Source organism: Nicotiana sylvestris, chromosome 3, assembly GCF_000393655.2.
Source record: "Nicotiana sylvestris chromosome 3, ASM39365v2, whole genome shotgun sequence".
In the NCBI taxonomy this organism is placed as follows: domain Eukaryota; kingdom Viridiplantae; phylum Streptophyta; class Magnoliopsida; order Solanales; family Solanaceae; genus Nicotiana; species Nicotiana sylvestris.
In genome coordinates this window covers 209,143,446-209,166,019 of record NC_091059.1, presented here as the reverse complement: position 1 = coordinate 209,166,019, position 22,574 = coordinate 209,143,446, and the positions used below count along the sequence as shown (strand labels likewise).

Sequence of the window (22,574 nt, the reverse complement as noted above, 5' to 3'; positions counted from 1 at the left end):
TCTTTCTTGGGATGTGGCGACATTTTTGTGCATTTTAGTGTTGTGCCAAATTTCAATTAACCAAATCGAGCAGTATCCAACAAAAATCAATTCGTTCAAGCTCAAAAAGTCCTGTTCAACTTTTAAGCAGGCACTCTAGTTTACACTTTTTTCACGATTACTTCAGAACCAAAACATGCTCAGGTCAATGAGGTGGGTTTATTAAATCCGTTACATGGAAAAGAAAAAGAATAAAAAAAGATAAAAATAAATCCCGACTGTTACTTGAATATAAGGCCTATGAAGTTTTGATATTTTATAGAAAAAAAAAAAATAGGATTGTGCTGTGTGCGATGCACAAATACTTCAGCCACTTAATGGAAAGTTAACGAAACGTAGCATTAGAGAAATATATGTAAATAACCTATTTCCTTATATGCATTCTATAAAGATTGTGATTTGAGCCAGACAGCAGGAAAAAGGTGCTGAAAACAATGACAAATTCGACTATCACCTACCATAAATTAGAAGATATGGTTCTACATAGTCTTCGTCGCAATTTTACACTATCTTGCGAGGTCACTACAATCTTAACGAAATCCAGTATGTAGTGTGTAATCCTGAAAGCTCTGCATATAATGGAGATGCCACCCTTCTCAACTTGGCAGATTTCACCCAATGACCCCATAAATTACTCACAAGTTGCTTCATAACCCCAGGAGAGCTTAGTGGCCAAGACAAATGAAAGCAACATTACAAACAACAAATTTGCAGAGCTAAAGCAAGAAGCGGATCTACACAGGGATAGGCTCAGGAGCTGGATCTGAGGGAGTTCCGCTAGTGCCATTGAGGACGGTCACATTGCCATCAGAGTCCACGTCCACAATTACTGAATCACCTTCTTTGATCTCACCTGCAAGCATCTTCTCAGCCATGCTGTCTTCCAGCAGTCTCATAATAGCTCTCCTCAACGGTCTTGCTCCGTAGCTTGGGTTGTACCCTTCATCAACCACCCTGTCTCTAAACCTCTCTGTCACTTGAAGTTCTATCTCCTTATTTTTCAACCTCTCAAAGACCTCCTTAAGCATGATATCAGCTATCTCCTTCACCTCTAACTTAGTTAGCTGACGGAATACAATCATCTCATCCAATCTGTTCAAGAACTCTGGCCTGAAGTACTGTTTCAACTCCTCAGTCACCAAGCTTTTGATACGGTTGTAACTGCTATCCTTCTCGTCATAATCTAGATCAAAACCTATACGACGGCCTCCTTTCTCTATCACACTGCTTCCGACATTCGATGTCATGATGAGAAGTGTATTCTTGAAGTCGACAGTTCTGCCCTTGCTGTCTGTCAATCTTCCATCTTCAAGAATTTGAAGCATCATGTTGAAGACATCAGGATGAGCCTTCTCAATCTCATCAAAGAGCACAACAGTGTAAGGTCGACGCCTCACAGCTTCAGTCAGTTGACCACCTTCAGTATAACCAACATAACCAGGGGGTGAACCAATGAGTTTAGAGACGGTGTGTCTCTCCATAAACTCACTCATATCAAGCCGGATCATTGCTTCTTCAGAACCAAAGTAGTATGCTGCTAAAGCCTTGGCCAGTTCTGATTTCCCAACACCAGTTGGACCAGAAAAGATGAAACTGGCAATAGGTCGGTTGGGATTCTTGAGCCCAACACGAGCACGTCGGATAGCACGACTAATGGCTTTAACAGCTTCATCCTGGCCAATGATTCTGGTGTGAAGTGTTTCTTCCATTTTCAAGAGGCGATCAGACTCGTCTGTAGAAACCTTCTCAACAGGGATGCCAGTCCATGAAGACACAATGTGCTGAATATCTGCCTCTGTAACGAGTGGACCTGTATCTCCAGCCTCGGATTCAGCCTTGCTCATCTCTTTGTTTTTGTCTATCAGGGCTGAGATCTGTGCCTTAAGATCCATTTCTCTATCACGCAGTTCCCCAGCCTGTCAAATGCATTGAGAGATACGAGATTATGTAATGCAAACTCTGCAATTACACTATTTAGCATGAAAAGCAGTTCAATGCTTTTACTAAGGAAGAAAGCAGTTCACAGGAATTTTATGCACAGAATCAGAGAAAACCAATCACCTTTTCAAAATCTTGACCGCGCACAGCTTCATTTTTCTCCTTTGTAATCTGACGAAGTTCTTTCTCGAGCTCTCTTGCTTCCTCAGGGAGCTAGATCGTACCAAGAAAACGGGTCATGACTCCATTAGGAAAAGAGGGCAGGGAAAGGTAGATTAAGAGAGTACTTTATACCTGTGCATGGCGAAGTCTAACACGAGAACCAGCTTCATCAATCAAATCAATTGCTTTATCAGGCAGAAAACGGTCACTGGAACAAGCAAAGGTTCAAGTTAAAAGCGTGGTCAACTATAAATGAGTTATCATGGAATCTAGGAAAAATATTTTGGTTTGGAGATATATGTGCCAATTTTCAGGAGTAGATAAAAATATGCATAAGCTTATTCAGATGTCGATACAAAAGAAACCAACTTCTAAGACACTATATAAAGAACATAATACCATCTTGGGAAGGATATATCTTACTATACGCGTAAAATCAGTTGGTTATGAAATCCCAATGTCAAAATGTACCAACAACTCAAAGCGAGGAGAGACTAAGGGAAATTTGGAAAATGAAAACATGATTAATTACCTGATGTACTGATAAGAAAGCTGGGCAGCAGCTTCTAATGCCTCATCGGTGTAACGGAGCTTGTGATGAATCTCATATCTCTCCCGAAGCCCTTTCAAGATCTGTATGGTTTCATCCACAGTAGGTTCAGGGACTTTAACTGGCTGGAACCTCCTCTCCAACGCAGGATCTTTCTCAATGTGCTTTCTGTACTCATCCAGGGTTGTGGCTCCAATACACTGACAAGTGAAACCAAATAAACTACTTCTCAGTTACACCAGCAGTAAATATTGTCATGTTAACAGATTTACCTTTCGACATTGTTTTGCAGTTCTACCAGGATTAACTCAGGATCAAGATAATGATTAATCATCAAATTAAAAAGTGTATTTCTAGTTCTTGTTTAAATTTACAAGGAACATACTAGGTCTAGGAGGATAACTAACCTGTAGTTCCCCTCTAGCCAGGGCAGGTTTCAAGATGTTTGCAGCATCAATTGCCCCCTCTGCAGCTCCAGCTCCAATCAATGTGTGCACTTCATCAATAAAGAGTATTATTTCATCACTTTGTTTAATTTCTTCCATTAGTTTCTTCAGTCTTTCCTCAAACTCTCCACGGTATTTTGTCCCAGCAACAAGCAAACCCATATCTAGTGTTATGACCTAATCATCACCAATAGCAAGTCACATAAGAAAAGGGATTTACAATTAAAAGAAAAGTAATACCACACATGACATTGAAATCAGTTACATTTCAAAAAAAAAATAGGCTCTCCTGTACCTTGTTAGAATAGAATTAAAGTAAGAGGGTAACTACAACCTGTTTTTCTCCAATACTTCATAGCTGAGTCCATAAACCAATCACTGAAGGAAATATGTAGAGGACGCTTCAGGAGGTTGGAATTGAAAACAAGCTCGTACTAAGTTTTTTTCTTTTATCATTCGTGGCTTTTTGTAAATGTTTGGAGCACCCATCAAAAATATTAATGAGCAAAGATGGTTGATAGTTTGTGGAGAATCATGTTTCCTTTTTTTCTTTGGTTTGGGGTGGGGGTGGGGGTGGAGAATTGAGTTGTGAATGGGGATTGGCATAACAGTATGGCATTTTCTACTCTTCATACTCCTTGTATATATCTGGTCTTTGGAATTTTGACTTCTAATTTGATAAAATTAATTACTCAATAAAAACAAATTTTAAGACACTATAAATATGAATTGTTAAGCCTTCCCACCTAAGACTGGATCTGCTATACAGTTAACATAACATTGAAAAAATAGAAAATAACGCACAAGCATACATCATGTTCGGCATATTTATCATACACGTCTTTACCTTCTTTCCCTCTATTGTTTCAGGGACATCGCCATTAGCAATTCTTTGAGCTAAACCTTCAGCAATAGCAGTTTTGCCAACACCTGGTTCTCCAATAAGGCAAGGGTTGTTTTTTGTACGCCGACCCAAGATTTGAGTAACGCGCTCAATTTGCGGTTGTCTTCCAACAACAGGATCCAGTTTCCCCTGAAAACACAATATGGCCAGATCAGATAAATGAAGAGAGGCAATCACCACAATATGACAAATATAACTCCATTTTTTTGCACAGCTAAAACACAAATAAAATTAAGTATAGTCACCATTGCATGACAAATATAACTTTCTAAGTACCTCTTCAGCTAACTTTGTCAAATTGGTGCCGTACTCCTCCAATGTAGGCATCTTTTGTCCAGAAGTTCCACCACCAACACTAGCACCGACAGCCTCATTACTCTCGCCAACCATTCGAATGACCTATTTTACAAAATAAAACAAAAGGAAGTTATTACAATGAATTCAAGTAATTTAGATACCCCTGGCCCCACCAAAGTACCAAAAAAGAAAGAAAAAAATAATGAAGGTACCCAAAGGAAGCACAAACTACTTGCCTGTGTGCGAATGTTACTGGGGTCAGCACCCAAGTTCTCAAGAACACGGGCAGCCACACCTTCACCTTCACGCAGCAATCCAAGTAGCAAGTGTTCCGAGCCAATGTAGTTATGCCCTGTATGAAAAACCAATCAGCACAGACAATAACCAAATGACTTTCAGAATTCGATGAAGCTCATGCACGGAAAGGACAAGAGAGGAAAATGAGAAAATAAATTAACTATAGAAAATCGTGCCTACAACAACTAAATTAAAATAGATCAAAAAGATAATTTTTTTTTTATGTCTGAAAGACAACCCAAGAAAAGACTGAAATGATTAGATAAGGTACCTAGTTGGCGGGCTTCCTCCAGAGAGAGTTCAAGAACACGCTTTGCACGAGGAGTAAATGGAATCTCAACAGCAACAAACCCACTACCCCTTCCAATTATCTTCTCCACCTCCACACGAGCATCTTTTAAATTGATTCCCATGGATTTAAGAACTTTAGCTGCAATACCAGTTCCCTCACCAATAAGACCCAACAAAATCTGCTCTGTGCCAACGAAGTTATGACCTAGTCGTCTGGCCTCTTCTTGTGCAAGCATAATGACTTTTATTGCTTTCTCAGTGAAGCGCTCAAACATTGCTTTTGGGACAAACCGGCAACCTTTTGGCCGCCTAACAGAAGTTGCAGCTGCCACTTTTGAATGGAGAGTTTGTCCAGATTTTACAAGTGTATCTACTGCATTGCACCCTCGCAGTCCTGTAAAATTGGTCAACCTTATGGAGGGTGATTGTACATTACAGAGCATTTTAACAGTTTTTTTGTTTTTCCCAGATCCACTAAATTGCCTAGTCCTTTCACCGGCAACTGAAGATGGGATGTTAGTTGACTGAACTAAAGCTCGAGCCATGATGGACCTGCAATTGATATGATAGCATGTCATAAAAACTCACTTGTGACATTTGGTAAAATATCAAGGTTCATATTACTTAACAGAATAAGGATATGATCAATTGGAATTCCCAATTAGTAAACATAAATAAAATTATTGATAACAATTGAAGGTTCAACTTTTTTGGGTGACATAATATAGAGAAACAAGATCCTTCTGGGAATTCTGAACTTCAAAAACTATGCAAATACCCTTCCCCTATATTCACAGAATATTTGAGCAATACATAGCTGACGCATTAGCTTAAAGCTAGATACAGATGTCACCATAAAAATTACTCTTTAAAGCTAGATACAAATGTCAGCATAAAAGTTACTACTTAAAGCTAGATACAAATGTCACCATAAAAATTACTAAGTAACCAAATAATAAAGCCTCTAAATTAGAAGAGCTGGAAAACTATGCAGCCACCAAATGGTGTCAACTGTTTTCTCCAGGATGAAGCAGCCAAGCTGCAAGGACCTTAGTTTCTAAACTAGAAGAATCGTGGGACATCAAAAGCGGTAAGTTGATTGTTGGTTTTATTACTCATTCTCATATATGTTACTTGGTTTCAATCACAATATATAAACAAATTGGATATAATACAATAGTTCTTTTACGAATCTGATTAACTAACAATCCAAAAGCTAAAAAGAAATGGCAATCCGGGGAACTGGACATAGGAACCAAAATGGATAAGGTGGATAAGGGTCTAATCTAGACACTACTAAAACTCATGCCCTTAAGACAAGCCAGTTCTATTCAGTATTCCAAGTACCAACTAGTTTCAAACACTTCAGAGTAATTTAGTGAAGCAGTGAGGTCGGAATTTCAATAACACAAGAAGTCAACCAGAACCAATATAAATGCTTAATTAAAATCACAAAAGGGTGAGCTACCTCATACCCCTTTTCAAAGAAGCAACTCGACAAAGACAAGCTCAGAAATTACTACAAACAAGTAGAAGCAAAAGGCGAACAGAAGAAACAGCTCAAAAAAACTCTAATGAACAAAATCAGCTCCAAAGTTGCAATTTTTACCGCTCTATCGAGTAAGTATGCTTGAATTGAAACACAAGAAATAAAGGGGTCGAGAGTATTGAACGGATAAAACAACTAATTAAAGCATTCAACACCCACCCAAAAAACAAATCTTGAAAAAGAACCCTAATACCAACCTCTTATTTAACAAATAAATATGTATATATAGATAGATATATATATATATAGGGAGATTATTCAATTCATTAGGTTAAGAGATGCTCACCTCAATAATACTAAAGACCCAAAAGATTCTTCAGGATTGAAAAGAGATAGAGAGAAGAAAGGGAAAAGAAATAGAGAGACCTTGAAAAAGGTCGGCCGTGAATTGCTATAAAGATAGATATAGGATTGTGGATGTAATTATAAAAGAACTCTCTCTCTCTCTAGGCTTGTGTTTTGGCTTTCGTGTTTATATTTGCCACTCCATTGACCACTCGTGCACCGTCATACACCCCAAAACATCTCTTCTCTTCTCTTCTCATCTTTCTCCTTTGGGAAATTCGCCTAAGCAAATCACTACCGTTTGATTTGAATACTTTTATCTTACTGGTCCATTCACCATCAAAGAGAGGATACATGGCCCCACATTGTTGACGTGTCCGCTGGCTGATCTCAATTTTATGTTATTTTTTAATTTTTTATTACATTGAGGGAGGAGAAGGTGGAAAAGAAAGGATCATCTCAACTAGAGGTGCTTATCGGGTGTATATTTAGGCTAATTGGTTCGGCTTATTGGTTATCGGTTATCGGCTATTGGTTTATAAATGTAAAAATCTACCCGGCCTGGTATTTTATTTTGACTGGTAGAAGCTAAACCTGAACCAAACCCTAAGCTAGCCAACCAATAAAATGTTACAAGGATTGGTATTGAATTAACAATTATCGGGCGATTATCAGACGGTTTATCGACTAAATCAAATAGATCATAAAACAAATAAGAACTAAAGATAGGAAAAATTTAAGTCCAAATTTATTTATATAATATTTCTCCAATCGATTTAATCTAATGCCAATTATTATATTCCTGATATGTCAACTATTATGTAACTGTATGTTACTATAACCATAGCACAAGAAATGTTAATGATCACACATGCTCCCAACTTGGGAGTCTATTTGACTTCAGCCTTGCTATAAAATACTCTTAAGTTCTCAATTATATCTAAAGAGAAAAATAAGATTCATGGCAGATCCTAAATAAAAAGGAAGCAATAGTAAAAAATTTATTACTTTTTAACTTAAAAAAAGAAAAGAATGAAGAAAAGAAATAGCAAAAGTAAGGAGTGGTAGACAAAAGCAAGAAGAAAATGATGATTTGTTATGAAGAGGAGGGAGAAACGTAAATATAAAAATTCTTAACGGTTTATTTGATACAAAAATTGAGTAATCCATCCCAAATCGTTAAGCCGTTAATTATAAAATTTCAATCCGTTCATCGACTATTACTCCGACAACCCGATATTATTGGCTACAATTTTGCGGTTTGGTTAACGGTTACGATTCGATTTTAAACAACCTTAATCTCAACCCCAATATTAATCCCTCTTTTGCATTGGCTGTAATTTCTTATAACTATCAGGTATTCGAAATTTACATCAATTCATTCCAGATTCATTTAAGTAAAAATGCTTATTTATCATAAATTTCGCATACATCCCATATTCCCACCATATTCCATGATTGTTGTGAATTGTGATTTCTTAATTGGCTTACCGTTCCCAGGTCTATCTTAACTCCACTGTACTGGATATTTTTTCAAGATTTTTTCTTCTTTTTTTTGGGGCAATTTTCCTGATTATTTGGAAAAGGGGCTGAGATAGGGAAACTTGGAACGAGTAGGTCCTCTCATTTTAAGCAATCTGCAAAAAAATCGTGCTGATATTTGGACTGACATTAACATTTGTTTTGTTATTTTGTTTGTGATTCAACCCCTTGTTGTTCACGTCACCCATTTTTTCTTCCTTTCCTTTTCTTTTCTTTTCTTTTGTCCAGAAAAGAAGAATAAAAGCAAATGTGGAAAACACAATGGATTGGATGATTTACAGTTTAATGGTCAGACAAAAATAAAGCAGTTGCTTAGAAGTTACAAATTACAAATCAAAGTTTCTACATAGTTGGAAACAGGGGGGAAAGTAAAAAAGATTACAAGATCCTCATTTGCTTTACGTAACGGGAAGCCAACAAAAAGTCTAATGCAAGATTTTGCGATTACAATATGATGGGGTAACATCCACGAAAACAATAGTCCACGATCATAACAAGTACATGCATCAAACATAAGAATCTTCCTCATGTCAAAACTTATGCACGCTAATTATGACACCCTAAGCAAATCCAACATCGACAAAACACGGAGAGATGTTGGGTATATAATTAAACAGACCTTAGACCCTAGTGGTGCATTTTAAAGCCGTGCGGGCCTAAGCTCAAAGCGGACAATATCACTGGTGGACTAAGCTGTTACATATGGTATCAGAGCCACTCCACGTCTAACCTTGAATGATAGCGAGACAAATTAGCAAACCTCAGCGAGGACGATGAGTTCCTAAGAAGAGGTGTATGTGACACCCTAGGCAAATCCCACATCGACAAAATACAGGAGAGATAGCCATACGGACCTAGGCCCAAAGCGGACAATATAGATGATGGGCTGGGTTGTTACACTAAGAAACATTATTTTACATTTTCCATGGCAGGAACACATCAGGTATCTAACTTCCTAAAATTATTGCTAGGATACAGTACAGAGCATCAATTCTTAAAACTCTTACACCTGCACTTGAGCATGTTTATAGGTTAAGCTTGTGTACTTAACTACACGTTTTACCCTTTTGATTGATATTGAAACTACATAATCATGAGGATGACTTTAAGCTTCATGATTCCCGTCTGCAATGACCAATACCCGTCAGGTAGGTTAGGCCAGTAGCACACTATTAACCTCATGATTCCAAATCTTCAATCATGGAAGATTGTCTTTGCGTAGGGCTGACACTTCCACCTCGACTTATTTTGAGTGCATCTAAGGCCTTCTGTATTTCCATGTTCATAGCACTGTCCACACTTCCAGATGATAGTTTCTTGTGTGCTTTCTGCAAATGAAGCTTCAGCGAACTGCTGCTCAAGCCAGCGTTCTTTCCACAGATGGGACAAACCTTCATGCTTGGCTTCCGCTGTTGCCATTCCATAGAAACCTTACCATGCAACTTGCGATCTAGGTCCAAAAGAATCCTTGCAAAACCATCATTAGGTTGGGCTCGACGATGAACTCGTCTCAATGTATTCCATGCCTTTAACAAAGTAAACTTCCTGCACCATATAAAACTTTCCGTTATGAAGTTTCTTGCATGACTTCCGGAAAACAAACTGCCTCAATAGTCTACAGGCCAAGTTTTAACAACAAAAAAGAAACTATTCTAATTGCTTCAAAAATGATAACAGCCAATCTTCTAAAGAATTAGCAAGTCAGCTAATGTCCATTCATTTGACATTCAGCTTCACATCAGTCTACAAAACATAAGCCAATGCATAACCCATTCATTAAATCTTTTGCACTTACTTCCTGAGCATTAAATAAGCAAGAACTACTGTAGCACTCCTGCTTCTCCCTTCAAAGCAATGAACCAGAACCTTCCCGCCGTTTTCTTCAACAAGATCGATAAAATCATGAGCTTCGTTAAAGAGTGCACTGATATTAGAATCTTCTTCATCACATATCTGCCCATACAAGAAAAGTAACACCACACATGCAACCTCTGTTAGTATACAACAAATACAAGAGTTGAAGAGCTTCTAAGTGTGTTTAAGAGTTGTTTACAATAACTATTACTAATACTTTTCCTCAATCCCAAGAAAGTCGAGTAGATATTTTAAAAAATAAACAACAGATTACTTAGTTGCTAACTTGGAAACATCAGTAAGAAACTTCTTCAAATTTGTAGCTTGTACACTCTAACAGGTTTGAAAACTACTTCCTCCTGAGTCAAAGATCAAAGGTTTTAGGATAATTATTTCATAGTATGCAAAGACTATACAGATCGCCTAACTTAATTTTTAGGATACTCAACCGAAAAAAGTTATACACAATGGAAGATGGGATGCATCTTGTGAAGAGAAACAGGTGTCATCTCAGTAGCCACATGATGAAGACTCAAAATAAGTAGAATTCTAGCACTTCTACTGCTTTAGAAGACTTCAAGATAGAAGTAGTCAGAGATGCATCAAACAGAAGGACCGATCATAAATTAAATGCCAGATTTTAGCCAGCATGAAAAATGTATATCAAACAAAAGCAAGAAGGTTTTGAGGACTAACGGAAAAGTTCTTATATTCAAATAAATCAGGAAATTGGGAGTCTGACTGCCCAGTTTCATTTGCACAGAGACATAAGATATGTGTGATCCCTAAATGTTGCAGTGTGTACACAGATCTAGCAGCAAGTGCGCCACCAATAAACAAGCTGGCTGAGATTGCAGATGGTTTTTCTGTATTTGCAGCATCAGAAACTAATGATATCCTCTCCAGAATGTGCTCAAGCCTGATCTATAAGTTGCAAAATTGAACATGAAAAGGATTACAACAAAGACAAATTACCATAGTGTCTCAAGGGGCAAGCTGAGTAGGACATTAGTACCTTTAGCTCATAAGCATCAACCACATAATTACTATCACTTCCTTCAAAGAAACCTGAATTAAAATTGTTTTCCTGGCATAGTTTAACTGCATCACTTTTAAGCATCTCATTCCATTGCTCCAACTCTTTATTTAGTTCTGCATCTACCTGAAAAGGAGAAGCAAATGCCTATAATTGAGAGAAGGAACTTGCTCAAGACTTAGAATCTTCTTTTTCATAGAAAAAAGTCTCCAGGATATGGAAGAATTTTGTGTTAAGAGACGAATAAAATTCTTAAAACATTACTGAAATACTTTTAATGATACCCAGCAACTTAAGTAGATCAGATTTTTTTGCAAAGAGATAAACACTTTCTTGTTGGAGTAAATTTCCAACGCACATCACAAACCTTAGCAAACTTATGAAAGTCACGGAGTTTTGAAGTCAAACGGAGACTACGAAGTGGCTCACCACTGCCCTTACAGAGCTTTCCTTGCCAGCTATCACGTGAACTTGGAGAAACAGTAGAATCCAAGCTGTCTCTGCATCCTGAAGATGATGGTCTAGTAGCTGTTCTCTGACATTCTGATTCATTTGAATCCAAATAATTATCATTTGGTGTGCGTTCTTTACTTGGTGTTGATGGGCAATGCCCCGCAACGCCAGCAGATTGTGAAGGTGACTCAGGAATTACCAAGTCTTCTTTCTCAAGATCGCCAGCAGAAGCACGGTTGATAATATTAAGAAATACTCGAAAGAGGCTATCCAGTTTCTGATGAAGTGTGACAATGAATATATGAAATCCCTGCAAGTCACGTAGAGCTGCACGAAATCCACTCCGGAACTCATGCACTATTGAAGCTGCATCAGCTGCCTGATAGTTGTTCATTATATCAGAATCCTCTGGTGGAGATCCTAATTTTCCTCCCGTAATCTCATATAATATTTTTGAAGCATACTCGGGACTGTTAATTAGGAGCTCAACCAGCTTAGGATAATTTTCTTGATCACTTGCACGCTTTCCTGCAGGTGGTCTTCGAGGAACCCCAGAGTCTATTGCTACAACGTGAAAATCTGGACATGACTCATTTGAAGTTTGACTTACACTCATATTGCTGGATTTTGGAGATTCTGTGATGTCTGAAAGGTCGGAACTCTGTGATATTAATCCTGGGTTAGGAGTGCTTATTCTGCTATCTACAGAATTAGCTCTTCTTTCTTTCTGAAGCGCCCGAATCACTCTCGGCCTATATCTATCAATTGCAGAATCGAAGGCTGCTGCTAGTGCGTCCAAGTTTGCAGCATTCACTTTATCAGCTAACAATAAATTTGCAGGGTTACCGCGCCATCTGAGATGGCGACATGGAAGCCGATCTTCATTTCTGATGACAAGATCCAACATCAAAACCCTACCTAGTGCTGCCGCAGTCCTTTCTCCTGCTTCTCTTGAATCAAATGCATTTGAGCTCTCCAACAGGGGGGACCCATGTATGTAACTGAAATAGCAAGTCATAAGGCCAACGAAAGTATCAAAATACAATTCTAGTGACTTAAAACATTTTCTTAGACCAAAGCTACCTATTTCATTTGGGATAGTAAAAGGAGAAATCTGACACAAGGAAGCTAAAGTGGTAACTGTCCTAGTGCACCAAAAATTAGACATATAATCTGCAGTACTAGCAAAGCCCCCAACAAAGTAGAGTTACCTAACTTGGTCTTTCACTCCATTTCCTACTTTCGGCTCCATCATCTTTAACTATTTCCTTTATACATATTTTTTCATAATCTTAAAATAAAATATTCTACATTTTTTAGTAATATATTCAAGCTAAACAGTAAAAAATAAATATGTGTATGCATCAAGCGCAAAATGATTTATGCGTCACCATACATTGGTAAACCGTAAACCATACATACTATTGAATGATAGAGAATTTCCAGGAAGATATTCTCCGTATCAAGACCGATCCTCTTAAGATTTTAGGGATAATTGTTGTAATCTAGAATATCAGATTTATGATTCTTTTAGTATTTTATATGATTCTGTATAATCCCTATTTTAAGAGATTTAGGTGATTCTGCTTCTCAACCTCTTTGGTATATAAAGCCATGTACATGACATTGAAAGATATGAATAAAATTATTCAAGTATCTTACTCTTTCCACACATATTAACACAAGAATGAAGTAAACAGTTGCTAGTCCGTCCACAAGTAGGCAGCAGCTAGTAGAAAGATTGCCTGATCCAATAACAGCTCATTGGCTTTTGGCTTATGCTTTCTAAGAGAGGCCTAATTTGATAAGTTTTACAACCTAAAAAGAGCCAAAGTACCTATCGAATAAATTTTCTTACCGTGAGAAACAGCCTCTTGACTACATTCTCATAATTTTCAAATTGCATTTATCTAAATTACCACCCGTCTCATGCACCAATTCACCAGCAAAGAGATATCAAGAAATAGGGAAATTAATGCACATGTGCTCTAACGCCCCACAAAAACATCAAGTCGTATACGCACTTCATTAACATAAGGCACCGGCTTAGCTCAAGAGCTTCCAGAAGTTCTGAACACGTCATTTCCACAATCCCATCACCTTCCAAAATCGCTGCATCTTTTGCTTTTTCTGCAGCTTCCTTGATCTGTAGCCACTCTGGGCTACAATTATGAATAACCCTGGACTGCAATATTTTCGGAACATAGTTAAAGATATGACCTACAAAATCTCCCTAATAAAACATATAAACAATTATAATGAAGTGAGAAGGAACAACTTGTGGAGTTTGGACACCTAGCCACTTCGCAAATTCATAACCCAGACGTTCTGATTGTGTAGCCATCCTCGAAGATGATATCTTTATAACAGCCGCAGCTTCTTTTGGAGAAGCATCATCATTTTCAGGTTCGTTAAATAGCGCAAAGAATACAACACCCCCAGAATTTACAGTCACCTGCGTTCAGTTGCATGAGCAAATAATTATTAAGAACACAGCAATAATTGTAAAATGCTTAAAGTGTCATGCGTAGTTGACCTTCCCTTTGCCACTCGTTTGTTACTTCTAACAGATATAAAAGCTTATTTTAAACAATAGGTTCATTAATCTCTCATACCAGAAAGTATGTTCAGTTGAAAATGACACATAAGATTATAAAATAGCATTCATGAAGCTCTCAGTAAGGGGAAAAACAAAAGTTTTAAGGAACCTGGAAAGAAAAAAGAGTTGTTAGATAACTAAGGTAAATGCTACTAATTTTTTCTTTTGGATAAGTAAGGACCACTCTATACTTGTTCCAGTCAATTCTACCTCTTATTCAGACAATCAAGTACTGAGCAAACAAACTATCAAAACTGAAATACCTCTAATGCTTTATTGGTTTCATCCTCGGACTGTTCGGTACTACTACTGTGTTCTGTGTGGTGAAGAGAAGACAGCATGTTCCATGAAAAGGTGCTTGATTCAATGTCCAAAACCGCAGCTTTGCCAAGTCTCTCCCATAAATTTACTTCTGGCGTTTGCTCAGATGGTAGAGGATCAACCTGATCAAGACTTGACTCTTCTGCACTGAACGAGAATTATACTAGAGCTACATTATAATTGCAGTCTGTACATTTATAGAGCTCAATGAGTCCATGCAATTATTTGCACAATAGACAGAAAAAAGAACTAAATTCCTATTCATTTAAGGATATGGGCCCACAACAGCACCTAATACTTTTGCTCTCATCTGAAAGTTTGAAATTTTTCTTGAAAGAAAGATGTGTTAGAACAAGCACTTTGAAAGAGATGGTGTCACTTGTTTAATCTCAATATTGAAAGGGAAAACACTGTTCCCATTCTTCCCTTCTTTTAGGAAGTGCCAACATGGTTGTAGACTCGCGCTCAAAAGAAACTTCACCCCTCAACTCTAAGCAGCTTAGTAGCTACCATTGGAGGAAAGAGCTTTGCCAAACTTAGGTACTTATTTTTCACTTGATTTCCTTGTGAAGAAGATGTTCTTTTGCTCCGAGAACTATGTATAGAAACAGAACAGAACAAGACTTACAACTCCTACATTTCATTTTACATGGTACTCTTTCCTTTTTGGCCAATACCACAAAGATAAACACATTTCTGTATCTCGGAACTCTTTGATTTTAACATTCTGGTTTTGCCCTTAACGACATGCTCTTCGAAAATTGGAGTCGCATCTATAAACAAGAAGATACTATGGGTACTTTGATTTGGGTTAGCCGTTAGTATAAAAAATCTTCCTTGTTTTCTTAAAATGTCATAAATAGCCAAACACCACTCTATTAAATGAAATAAATCTATGGTTCCAGATGTGTTACAAGTTCCATTGCCTAGATTGACCTCGGATCACTCGCCTATTATGCTAGATGGCAGTAGAAGGAGGAGTTTGCGTATTCCTTTCAGGTTCGAGAATATGTGGCTTCAGGTGTCAGATTTTGAAGATAGAGTGGATGCTTGGTGGAATGGGTATGTAGTGACTGGCACACCATCTTTTCGACTTGCAAGCAAGTTGAAAATGCTAAAAGGAGATATTAGGAAGTGGAATAAGGAGGTGTTCGGGAGGGTAGAAGTTAAAATAAGGGAGCTAATTAATGAGGTGGGGGAGATGGAGCGTGTGGAAGCTTTGAGGGCCTTAGAAGAGAGCGAGAGAGTTAGGAAAGAGGAGGCAAATCAGGAGCTAGCCGCTTTAGCGGTCGCTCAAGAGACCAGTTGGAAGCAAAAATTGAGGGCGTTGTGGTTGAAGGAGGGGGATTCAAATACAAAAAATTTCATAGGCTCGCGATAGCAAATAGGAAGAGGAACTTTATTGAGTCCATAGAAGTGAATGAAGTGGTGTTTGAGGGGGAGGAGGAAGTTAAAGGGGCTATTGTTGGCTATTATGCACGTCGGTTTAAAGAAGATGCTAGTTGGAAACCTAAATTGGGGGTGGGGGGTTAGATTTTAGTCAAATAGGAGAGGGGATGAGGCAGTGTTTTGGAAAGCGTTAAGCGCAAAAAAGCAACGAGGCCTCGCTTCACCAAAGCGAGAAGCGAACAATGAGCACTAGCAGAAAAACAGAGCAGAAAACAGAAAAACAGAAAACAGAGCGATAAAACCAGAAAAACAAAGCATAAACCAGAAAACATAGCATAGTTTTAGGACACAAAAAAAGAGCAATAAACCAGAAAACAGAGCATAGTTTTAGGGCACAAAAATAGAGCAATAAAAAATGAAAAAAATAGAAAGAAGAAGAGAAAAATAGGGCAGAAGAACAAAGCATAAATTAGATGTCTAGAACAGAGCAATAGAAAGTGAAAAAAATAGAAAGAAGAAAGAAGAAGAAGAAGAAGAAGAAGAAGAGAAGAAGAGGGAAGAAGAAAGTCGTTGGAGTAGCAGTCGTCGTTGGAGTTGGAGCAGCAGAAGAGCGTATGTTTATTTGGCAACTTACGGTTTATTTGCCAATTTTTTTTTAAAAAACCCTAGCAGATGCCTTCACGTCGCTTAAACACGCTTTTTCCATCGCGGCGCTTCTCGCTTAAGCGGTTAAAGCGTGCACTTTTTTTATGTGAGTCGCTTTTGTAGCAGAAAAGCAAGCGATAGAACAGCGTCTCGCGTCGCTTCAGCGCTTAAAGCGAGAAGCGAGCGCTTTTAATAACACTGGGATGAGGGAGTGGTTGGAGAGGGCTATGGAAGAAGAAGAGGTAAGGGCAGCGGTAGTGAGTTGTGCGGGTGACAAAGCTCGGGGATCGGATAGATTCACTTTGGCTTTCTTCCAACATTGTTGGAGGATAGTTAAGGTGGAGTTGATGGAGACCACTGTGGAATTTCAAGAAACTAGGGAGTTTGAAAGAAGCCTTAACGCATCTTTTGTCACCATTGCGCCAAAGAAGGAAAGAGCGACGAGTATCAAAGATTATAGGCCTATTAGTCTGTTGGAAAGCATCTATAAGATTATTTCTAAGGTACTTTCTAATAGACTAAAAAAGGTTTTGGATGAGATGGTATCCACTTCTCAAAAATGCATTTGTGGAAGGAAGACAGATCCTGGATGCTGCATTAGTGGCGAATGAGGTGGTCGATTCCAGAAAGAAGAGAGGAGAACCGGGAATCTTATGTAAGCTAGATCTTGAGAAAGCTTATGATCATGTGAATTGGGATTTCCTAGATTTCATTATGTCCAAGATGTGGTTTGGGGACAAATAGAGGAGATGGATCAAATTTTGCATTTCTACGGCTAGATTCTCTATTTTGGTGAATGGAAGCCCATGTGGTTTCTTTGGGAATTCGAGGGGTTTGAGACAGGGGGATCCACTATCCCCTATGTTATTTATTTTGGTGATGGAAGCATTGAGTAAGATGATGGATAGGGCGGTCTCTAGAGGTCTAATTAAGGGCTTTGATGCTTCGCTTAGTGGGCATAGCAAAGTGACAGTTACTCACATTTGTTATTTGCAGATGATGCGTTGGTCTTTTGTGATGCAGAGGTGTCTCAGGTAACTTATTTGAGACAGATTCTCTGATGGTTCCAGATTGTGTCAGGCCTTAAGATCAACCACAGAAAATGTGAGATCACACCGATGGGAGAAGTGGATAATATTGAAGAGATTGCACATGTGTTGAATTGTAAGGTGGGTACTTTACCTACTACCTATTTGGAGCTACCGTTGGGTGCATCGAGCAAAGATCTTGCAATGTGGAACCCAGTGATTGAGAGAGTAGAGAAATGGCTAGCGGGATGGCAAAAGAAGTACTTGTCGATATGAGGGAAAGAAGTTTTGATCAAAAGCACTCTATCTAGCATTCCTACAAATTATATGTCATTTTTACATGAGAGGTTGGAAAGACTTCAACAAAACTTTTTATGGGACACAACGGAAGGAGCAAGAAGGTATCATTTAGTGAACTGGAGAGTTGTCACATCTCCAAAGGAACGGGGAGGTCTCGGGGTGAAAGATCTCAAAGTCTTCAACAAAGCTTTGCTAGGGAAGTGGATATGGAGATTTGGGGTGGAGGAGAGTGCATTTTGGAGGGGGATGTAGCAGAAAAATATGGTATTATGGAAGGGGGGGTGGAGGACTAGAAACATTAGAGTACCGTTTGGGTGTGGCTTATGGAGGAGTATTATGAAGGGGTGGGAAGATTTTAGTGGCCATATTTCCTTTAGGGTTGGGGACGGAAGCCATATTAATTTTTAGGTGCATAAGTGGTGCGGGTAGAACGAGTTGAGGGAGCTTTCCCTAACTTATATAGAGTATCTTGCCAGAAAGAGATGACGGTCCAACAAATTTGTAGGTCCCACGGAGGGGTGCTTCATTGGGATTTGAGATTTATGAGGAACCTACAAGATTGGGAGATAGAAGAATTTCACAATCTAGTTGAGTTATTGTATGGGTTGGATACACCGAATAATGTATCGGATGTATGGAGATGGCGGGAGAGTAAAAATGGATTATTCACGGTTAAATCTTATTATAAGAGGTTAATAGTGAGAGAGGAACAAGTTTTCCTTCATTACTCGATTTGGATTTCTAGAGCACCAAGAAAGGTGTGTTTCTTTGTGTGGTTGGCGGCGAGGGGAGCGATTTTGACAGCGAAAAATCTGAGAAAGAGAAGGATCACCTATGTTAGTTGGCATTTCATGTGCAAATGCTCGGGCGAAGATGTAGATCATCTCCTATTGCATTGTAAAGTGGCTAATCGGTTGTGGAGAGTGATCCTTAATTTGTTTGGGGTGCAATGGGCGATGCCGGGTACAGTGAAGGAGGCGTTGCATAGTTGGGTTCACATGAGTGGAAAGAGAAGTCTAAGGGCATGGAGTGTCTCTCCCTTAGCAATCATGTGGGTGATATGGAAAGAGAGGAATAGGAGGGCTTTTGAAGGGGTGGAACAAGATTTTGTGAAATTGCAAAGTAGTTTCTTGTTCCTAGTTTCTTTTTGGTGTACTCATGAGGTCTCTATTTGTATAGAGGATTGCATCTCTTTTGTTGAGAAATATATTTTGGTGTAGGTTCTCTTTTTTTTTCTCTTTTTTTTGGTATACGGCTTGTATACGGGGTTAGTCCCCAATTGTTAATAAAATTATTTACCTTATCAAAAAAAATAACTGTCACCTTTTGCAAAGAAGATAAAAATCTAAAAGCACAACTTGCAAACTGTGGTCCATAATTAGTTATAGCTCTTAGCAATAAACTCAAGCGCAGCATAACAAAAAATTTCAAGAAAGACAACTCACATCAGGTTAAAGAAAACCACAGTCACTAATCTCAAATTTGAAGAAGACTGTTACACTGTCTAAATCCAACTCTCAAAGTTGTGCTGCCCAATACACAAATTTTTGGGTTAATAGCATGATTAAGCATCAATGTCAGTTTTCTTTACTATAAGATCATATTATGATGAATATAAGTCATTGTGTTAAAAAAGAAGTATGAACCTTAAGCTTAATGGCATGCTATGGGCTCTGGGGATCCGATGAGGGAATCCAGAAGAGCGGTAATTGCTGCTGCGCTTACGGACCAGCTCCAGCCATTGGGCAAACCGATACGCCGGTCCCGCCGTTATATCCCCCAACATATACAGCACCTGCAAATTGCAACACAATGCTCCACCCTTCAATTTTCCTATCCCCAGAACTTCAATAATAATAAATTATAATTAAAAATAAAAAAACCAGACCCGAGAAGTGACAGTGAGGGGCAACGGGGCCTCAGGCTCCTCAGATCCCAGCTCGAAGGAGTCTTTCTCCTCTTCTTTCTGCATAATACATAAATTTCTTCCCCTCTTATAAGATCGTTATAAAAAGCAATATAAATCGATAACTCAGATCTATATAGTACGATATACACACACACGCACACTAAAAGCTCATAATGATTAATGTGCGATGCGTATATAGGTTATTTTTTGTAAAAAAAAGAAAAAGAAAAAGGAAGAAAGGACATGGGTGTGTTCATTTGAATTGAAAAAGGTACTCTCCTAATAGTTTGAAGGAAAGAAAGAGAGCGTGCCTGAAGGGAGTACATGTCTTGTTGTTGATACTCATTGGTCATTGCCTTTTCTTTTCATACAAAAAGCAAATTAGATTTTGCCGCTTTTTCTGGGTCGTTGAGAGAGAGAGAGAGATCGAAACTCAGGTGGGTCGGTTCTTTGTTTGGGTCGACAGTGATGATGACACACTCTCGCTCCACTGCTTTATGTTATTGCGAGTTTTTAGTGCAGTCCATGTTCTACTACTTATTTGTAAGGTGCAGCCACGTGTTTCTCCCTCCAATTTTAAATTTTAACTTTTTTTTCCGGAGAAACGGTTATTTATATTTATTAATAATTTATATTTATATCTATACACGAAGGTCCTTAGCGAAATGTCGTTTGCCTTTTTTGCCCTTTAAAAAAAATTCACACTAGATAAAATTGTCATTTACCCTTAAATCAAATAAAATTATATTTATTAAAATTTTTCATATTTGAATTATTATGTAGGAAGCCTTAATATTTAGGACATTAAAATCAACTAAATTTCCTCCATGTATAAAGTAAAGTTCTAATTTAGGACCAAATATATTAACTAACTTACGTTGAAATACATTAGAAACTCAAAATCTTTAATATCTAACCAGAAACCATTAGACTTAGGATTCAAAGCCATTAACGGAAAAAATTGAACAACTACCGAAACTTTTTTTTATTTGAAGAAAAGAGGTACCAATTTTTATGTTATGAATTTTTGGAGTTGAAAACAATTTAATTCTATCTTGAAAAGGTATTTTTCTCTTTTAATTACGTTATATTTTAAGAATTAAATATAATTTAATATTTTTTGAAAAAAGTTTTTGTTTATTTTACTTCTCGCCTGGATCAGCGATATCAATATTCATCATTTCAATAACTTATATATTTTTCAAAATTTTTATTTTATAACTTAAATATGTTATTTAATAATATTTCTATATTTTTAAATATTTATATAGTTGTTGATATAGGTATACATACAAAACGTGTATCTTAAGTACGAAGGTCATTAACCCCTTTAAAAATATATTTTATATTGGACAAAGTAGTAATTTTAGTTATTTTCCTAATATGTAGGAATAATCATTAATTATTTTTCTCATATTTAGGGACAATCATTTAATTAGTTGCCTATTATTTAGGACTTTGACATGGAAAATCATATAATTATCTTTTTGTTATAAAAATATTTGTTAAAGATTCCTTGACGAGCTCTTTTGTTTTGTAAAAAGTTTTAGTTTTAGTATTATTTATTTTTATTTTATTTTTTCAGAACTCATTTTTTCGTATAATTATGTAATTTGATTATACAATAAGCTACAGTAACTTATTCTTTTTCTAATCTGTTAATAATTCATATAATATTTATTATTAATTAAAAATTAAATAATATGCATTTTACTCTCGAAACAAAAATTGTTATTTTCTATCAATTTGTTAATCCTATTTGAGTCTTCTAAAATGAAGTAGTGAATAACTTTTAAAAAAAAAAATCTTAAGCTGAAATTGAAAAGGAAGCATGATAACTTATGAATTTAAAGCGATTGACTGAAAAAATTAAAATAAATTTTTAGTTGAATACATTGATCGATGATTGAGAATTTGTATGAAGATTCATCATTTTAGAGAATATTAGCTTTTATTTTATTATTCAAACATAATATTTTAATATAATATTTTAAAATTCTTTCTTATCGAGATAGTGTACACGCGCAAAGCGCGTACCCTAATACTAGTAGTAATAAAACTACTAAGGTGGCATTACATCACTTGTACTATTATTAGGGACTACACTTAAGTTTTCAAACATGGTCAGCTTGTTACATATGGAGTTAGATACAAGTATAGTAGTAGCTATTCTATCCTTGTCGGCTTGCACCATCACTGTAAAAAAAATTAAAATTAGCTATGAATGTCGTCGCTAATCTGTTGCTAAATCGCCCGTAGCTAGCAAGATTTCTTGATAATCTGTCGCTAATCCATCGCTAAATGTGATTAGCGGCGGATTGTACTATTTAGCTACATAATTTGTCCGTCACTAAAATCTGGTTTTTTAGTAGTGCATTGTCTTGACAAGATCTGGGGGAGTTAACAAAATAGTTGCCTCGGAAAGAGTTGGTTGTTTGGAGCCTATTTTACTCAAAACATGTGCCACCCTGTTGCCTTCACAAAAACTATATCGTACCACTGGATTCCCCAATCTCCGCAACAAGCATCTGCATTCAAAAATAATGTTAGTATATGCTGGATAGCCATTACGCTCAAGTAGCTGGATGATCTCTCTAGAGTCAGTTTCTATTTCCAGGGGAGTAATCCTTTATCTTGTGCGAGTTGTAACCCTGCCTTGAGTGCCAATAGTTTTGCATATGTAGGGGTGCAGGCTTGGACTGCTTTTGTAAAGCCTCGTAACCTCTATGAATAATTTGGA

General features: G+C 37.4%; 2 protein-coding genes across 3 annotated transcripts; both read right to left on the bottom strand.

The window, feature by feature from the left end:
• Positions 1 to 465: 465 nt before the first annotated feature.
• LOC104220376 (ATP-dependent Clp protease ATP-binding subunit ClpA homolog CD4B, chloroplastic-like) lies at positions 466 to 6,920 on the bottom strand. The gene is made up of 10 exons (XM_009771238.2): positions 6,760 to 6,920; positions 4,905 to 5,476; positions 4,573 to 4,688; positions 4,316 to 4,438; positions 3,983 to 4,168; positions 3,097 to 3,312; positions 2,672 to 2,889; positions 2,272 to 2,347; positions 2,101 to 2,190; positions 466 to 1,955 (listed from the first exon to the last, which is right to left on the bottom strand). Exons 2-10 carry the CDS (start codon positions 5,467 to 5,469, stop codon positions 774 to 776), a joined length of 2,772 nt encoding a protein of 923 aa, XP_009769540.1. The 5' UTR covers positions 5,470 to 5,476; positions 6,760 to 6,920; the 3' UTR covers positions 466 to 773.
• A 1,669-nt stretch (positions 6,921 to 8,589) lies between these two features.
• LOC104220375 (dual specificity protein phosphatase PHS1) lies at positions 8,590 to 20,324 on the bottom strand. Of its 2 annotated transcripts, none has more exons than XM_009771235.2 (11): positions 20,146 to 20,324; positions 19,814 to 19,891; positions 19,572 to 19,720; positions 14,506 to 14,710; positions 13,922 to 14,098; positions 13,668 to 13,828; positions 11,558 to 12,644; positions 11,170 to 11,316; positions 10,851 to 11,078; positions 10,096 to 10,253; positions 8,590 to 9,845 (listed from the first exon to the last, which is right to left on the bottom strand). In XM_009771235.2, exons 1-11 carry the CDS (start codon positions 20,185 to 20,187, stop codon positions 9,479 to 9,481), a joined length of 2,799 nt encoding a protein of 932 aa, XP_009769537.1. In that variant the 5' UTR covers positions 20,188 to 20,324; the 3' UTR covers positions 8,590 to 9,478. The 2 variants fall into 2 exon arrangements, with proteins under 2 accessions (XP_009769537.1, XP_070027530.1); XM_070171429.1 differs by having other exon boundaries at positions 9,706 to 9,845; positions 10,960 to 11,078.
• Positions 20,325 to 22,574: the final 2,250 nt, after the last annotated feature.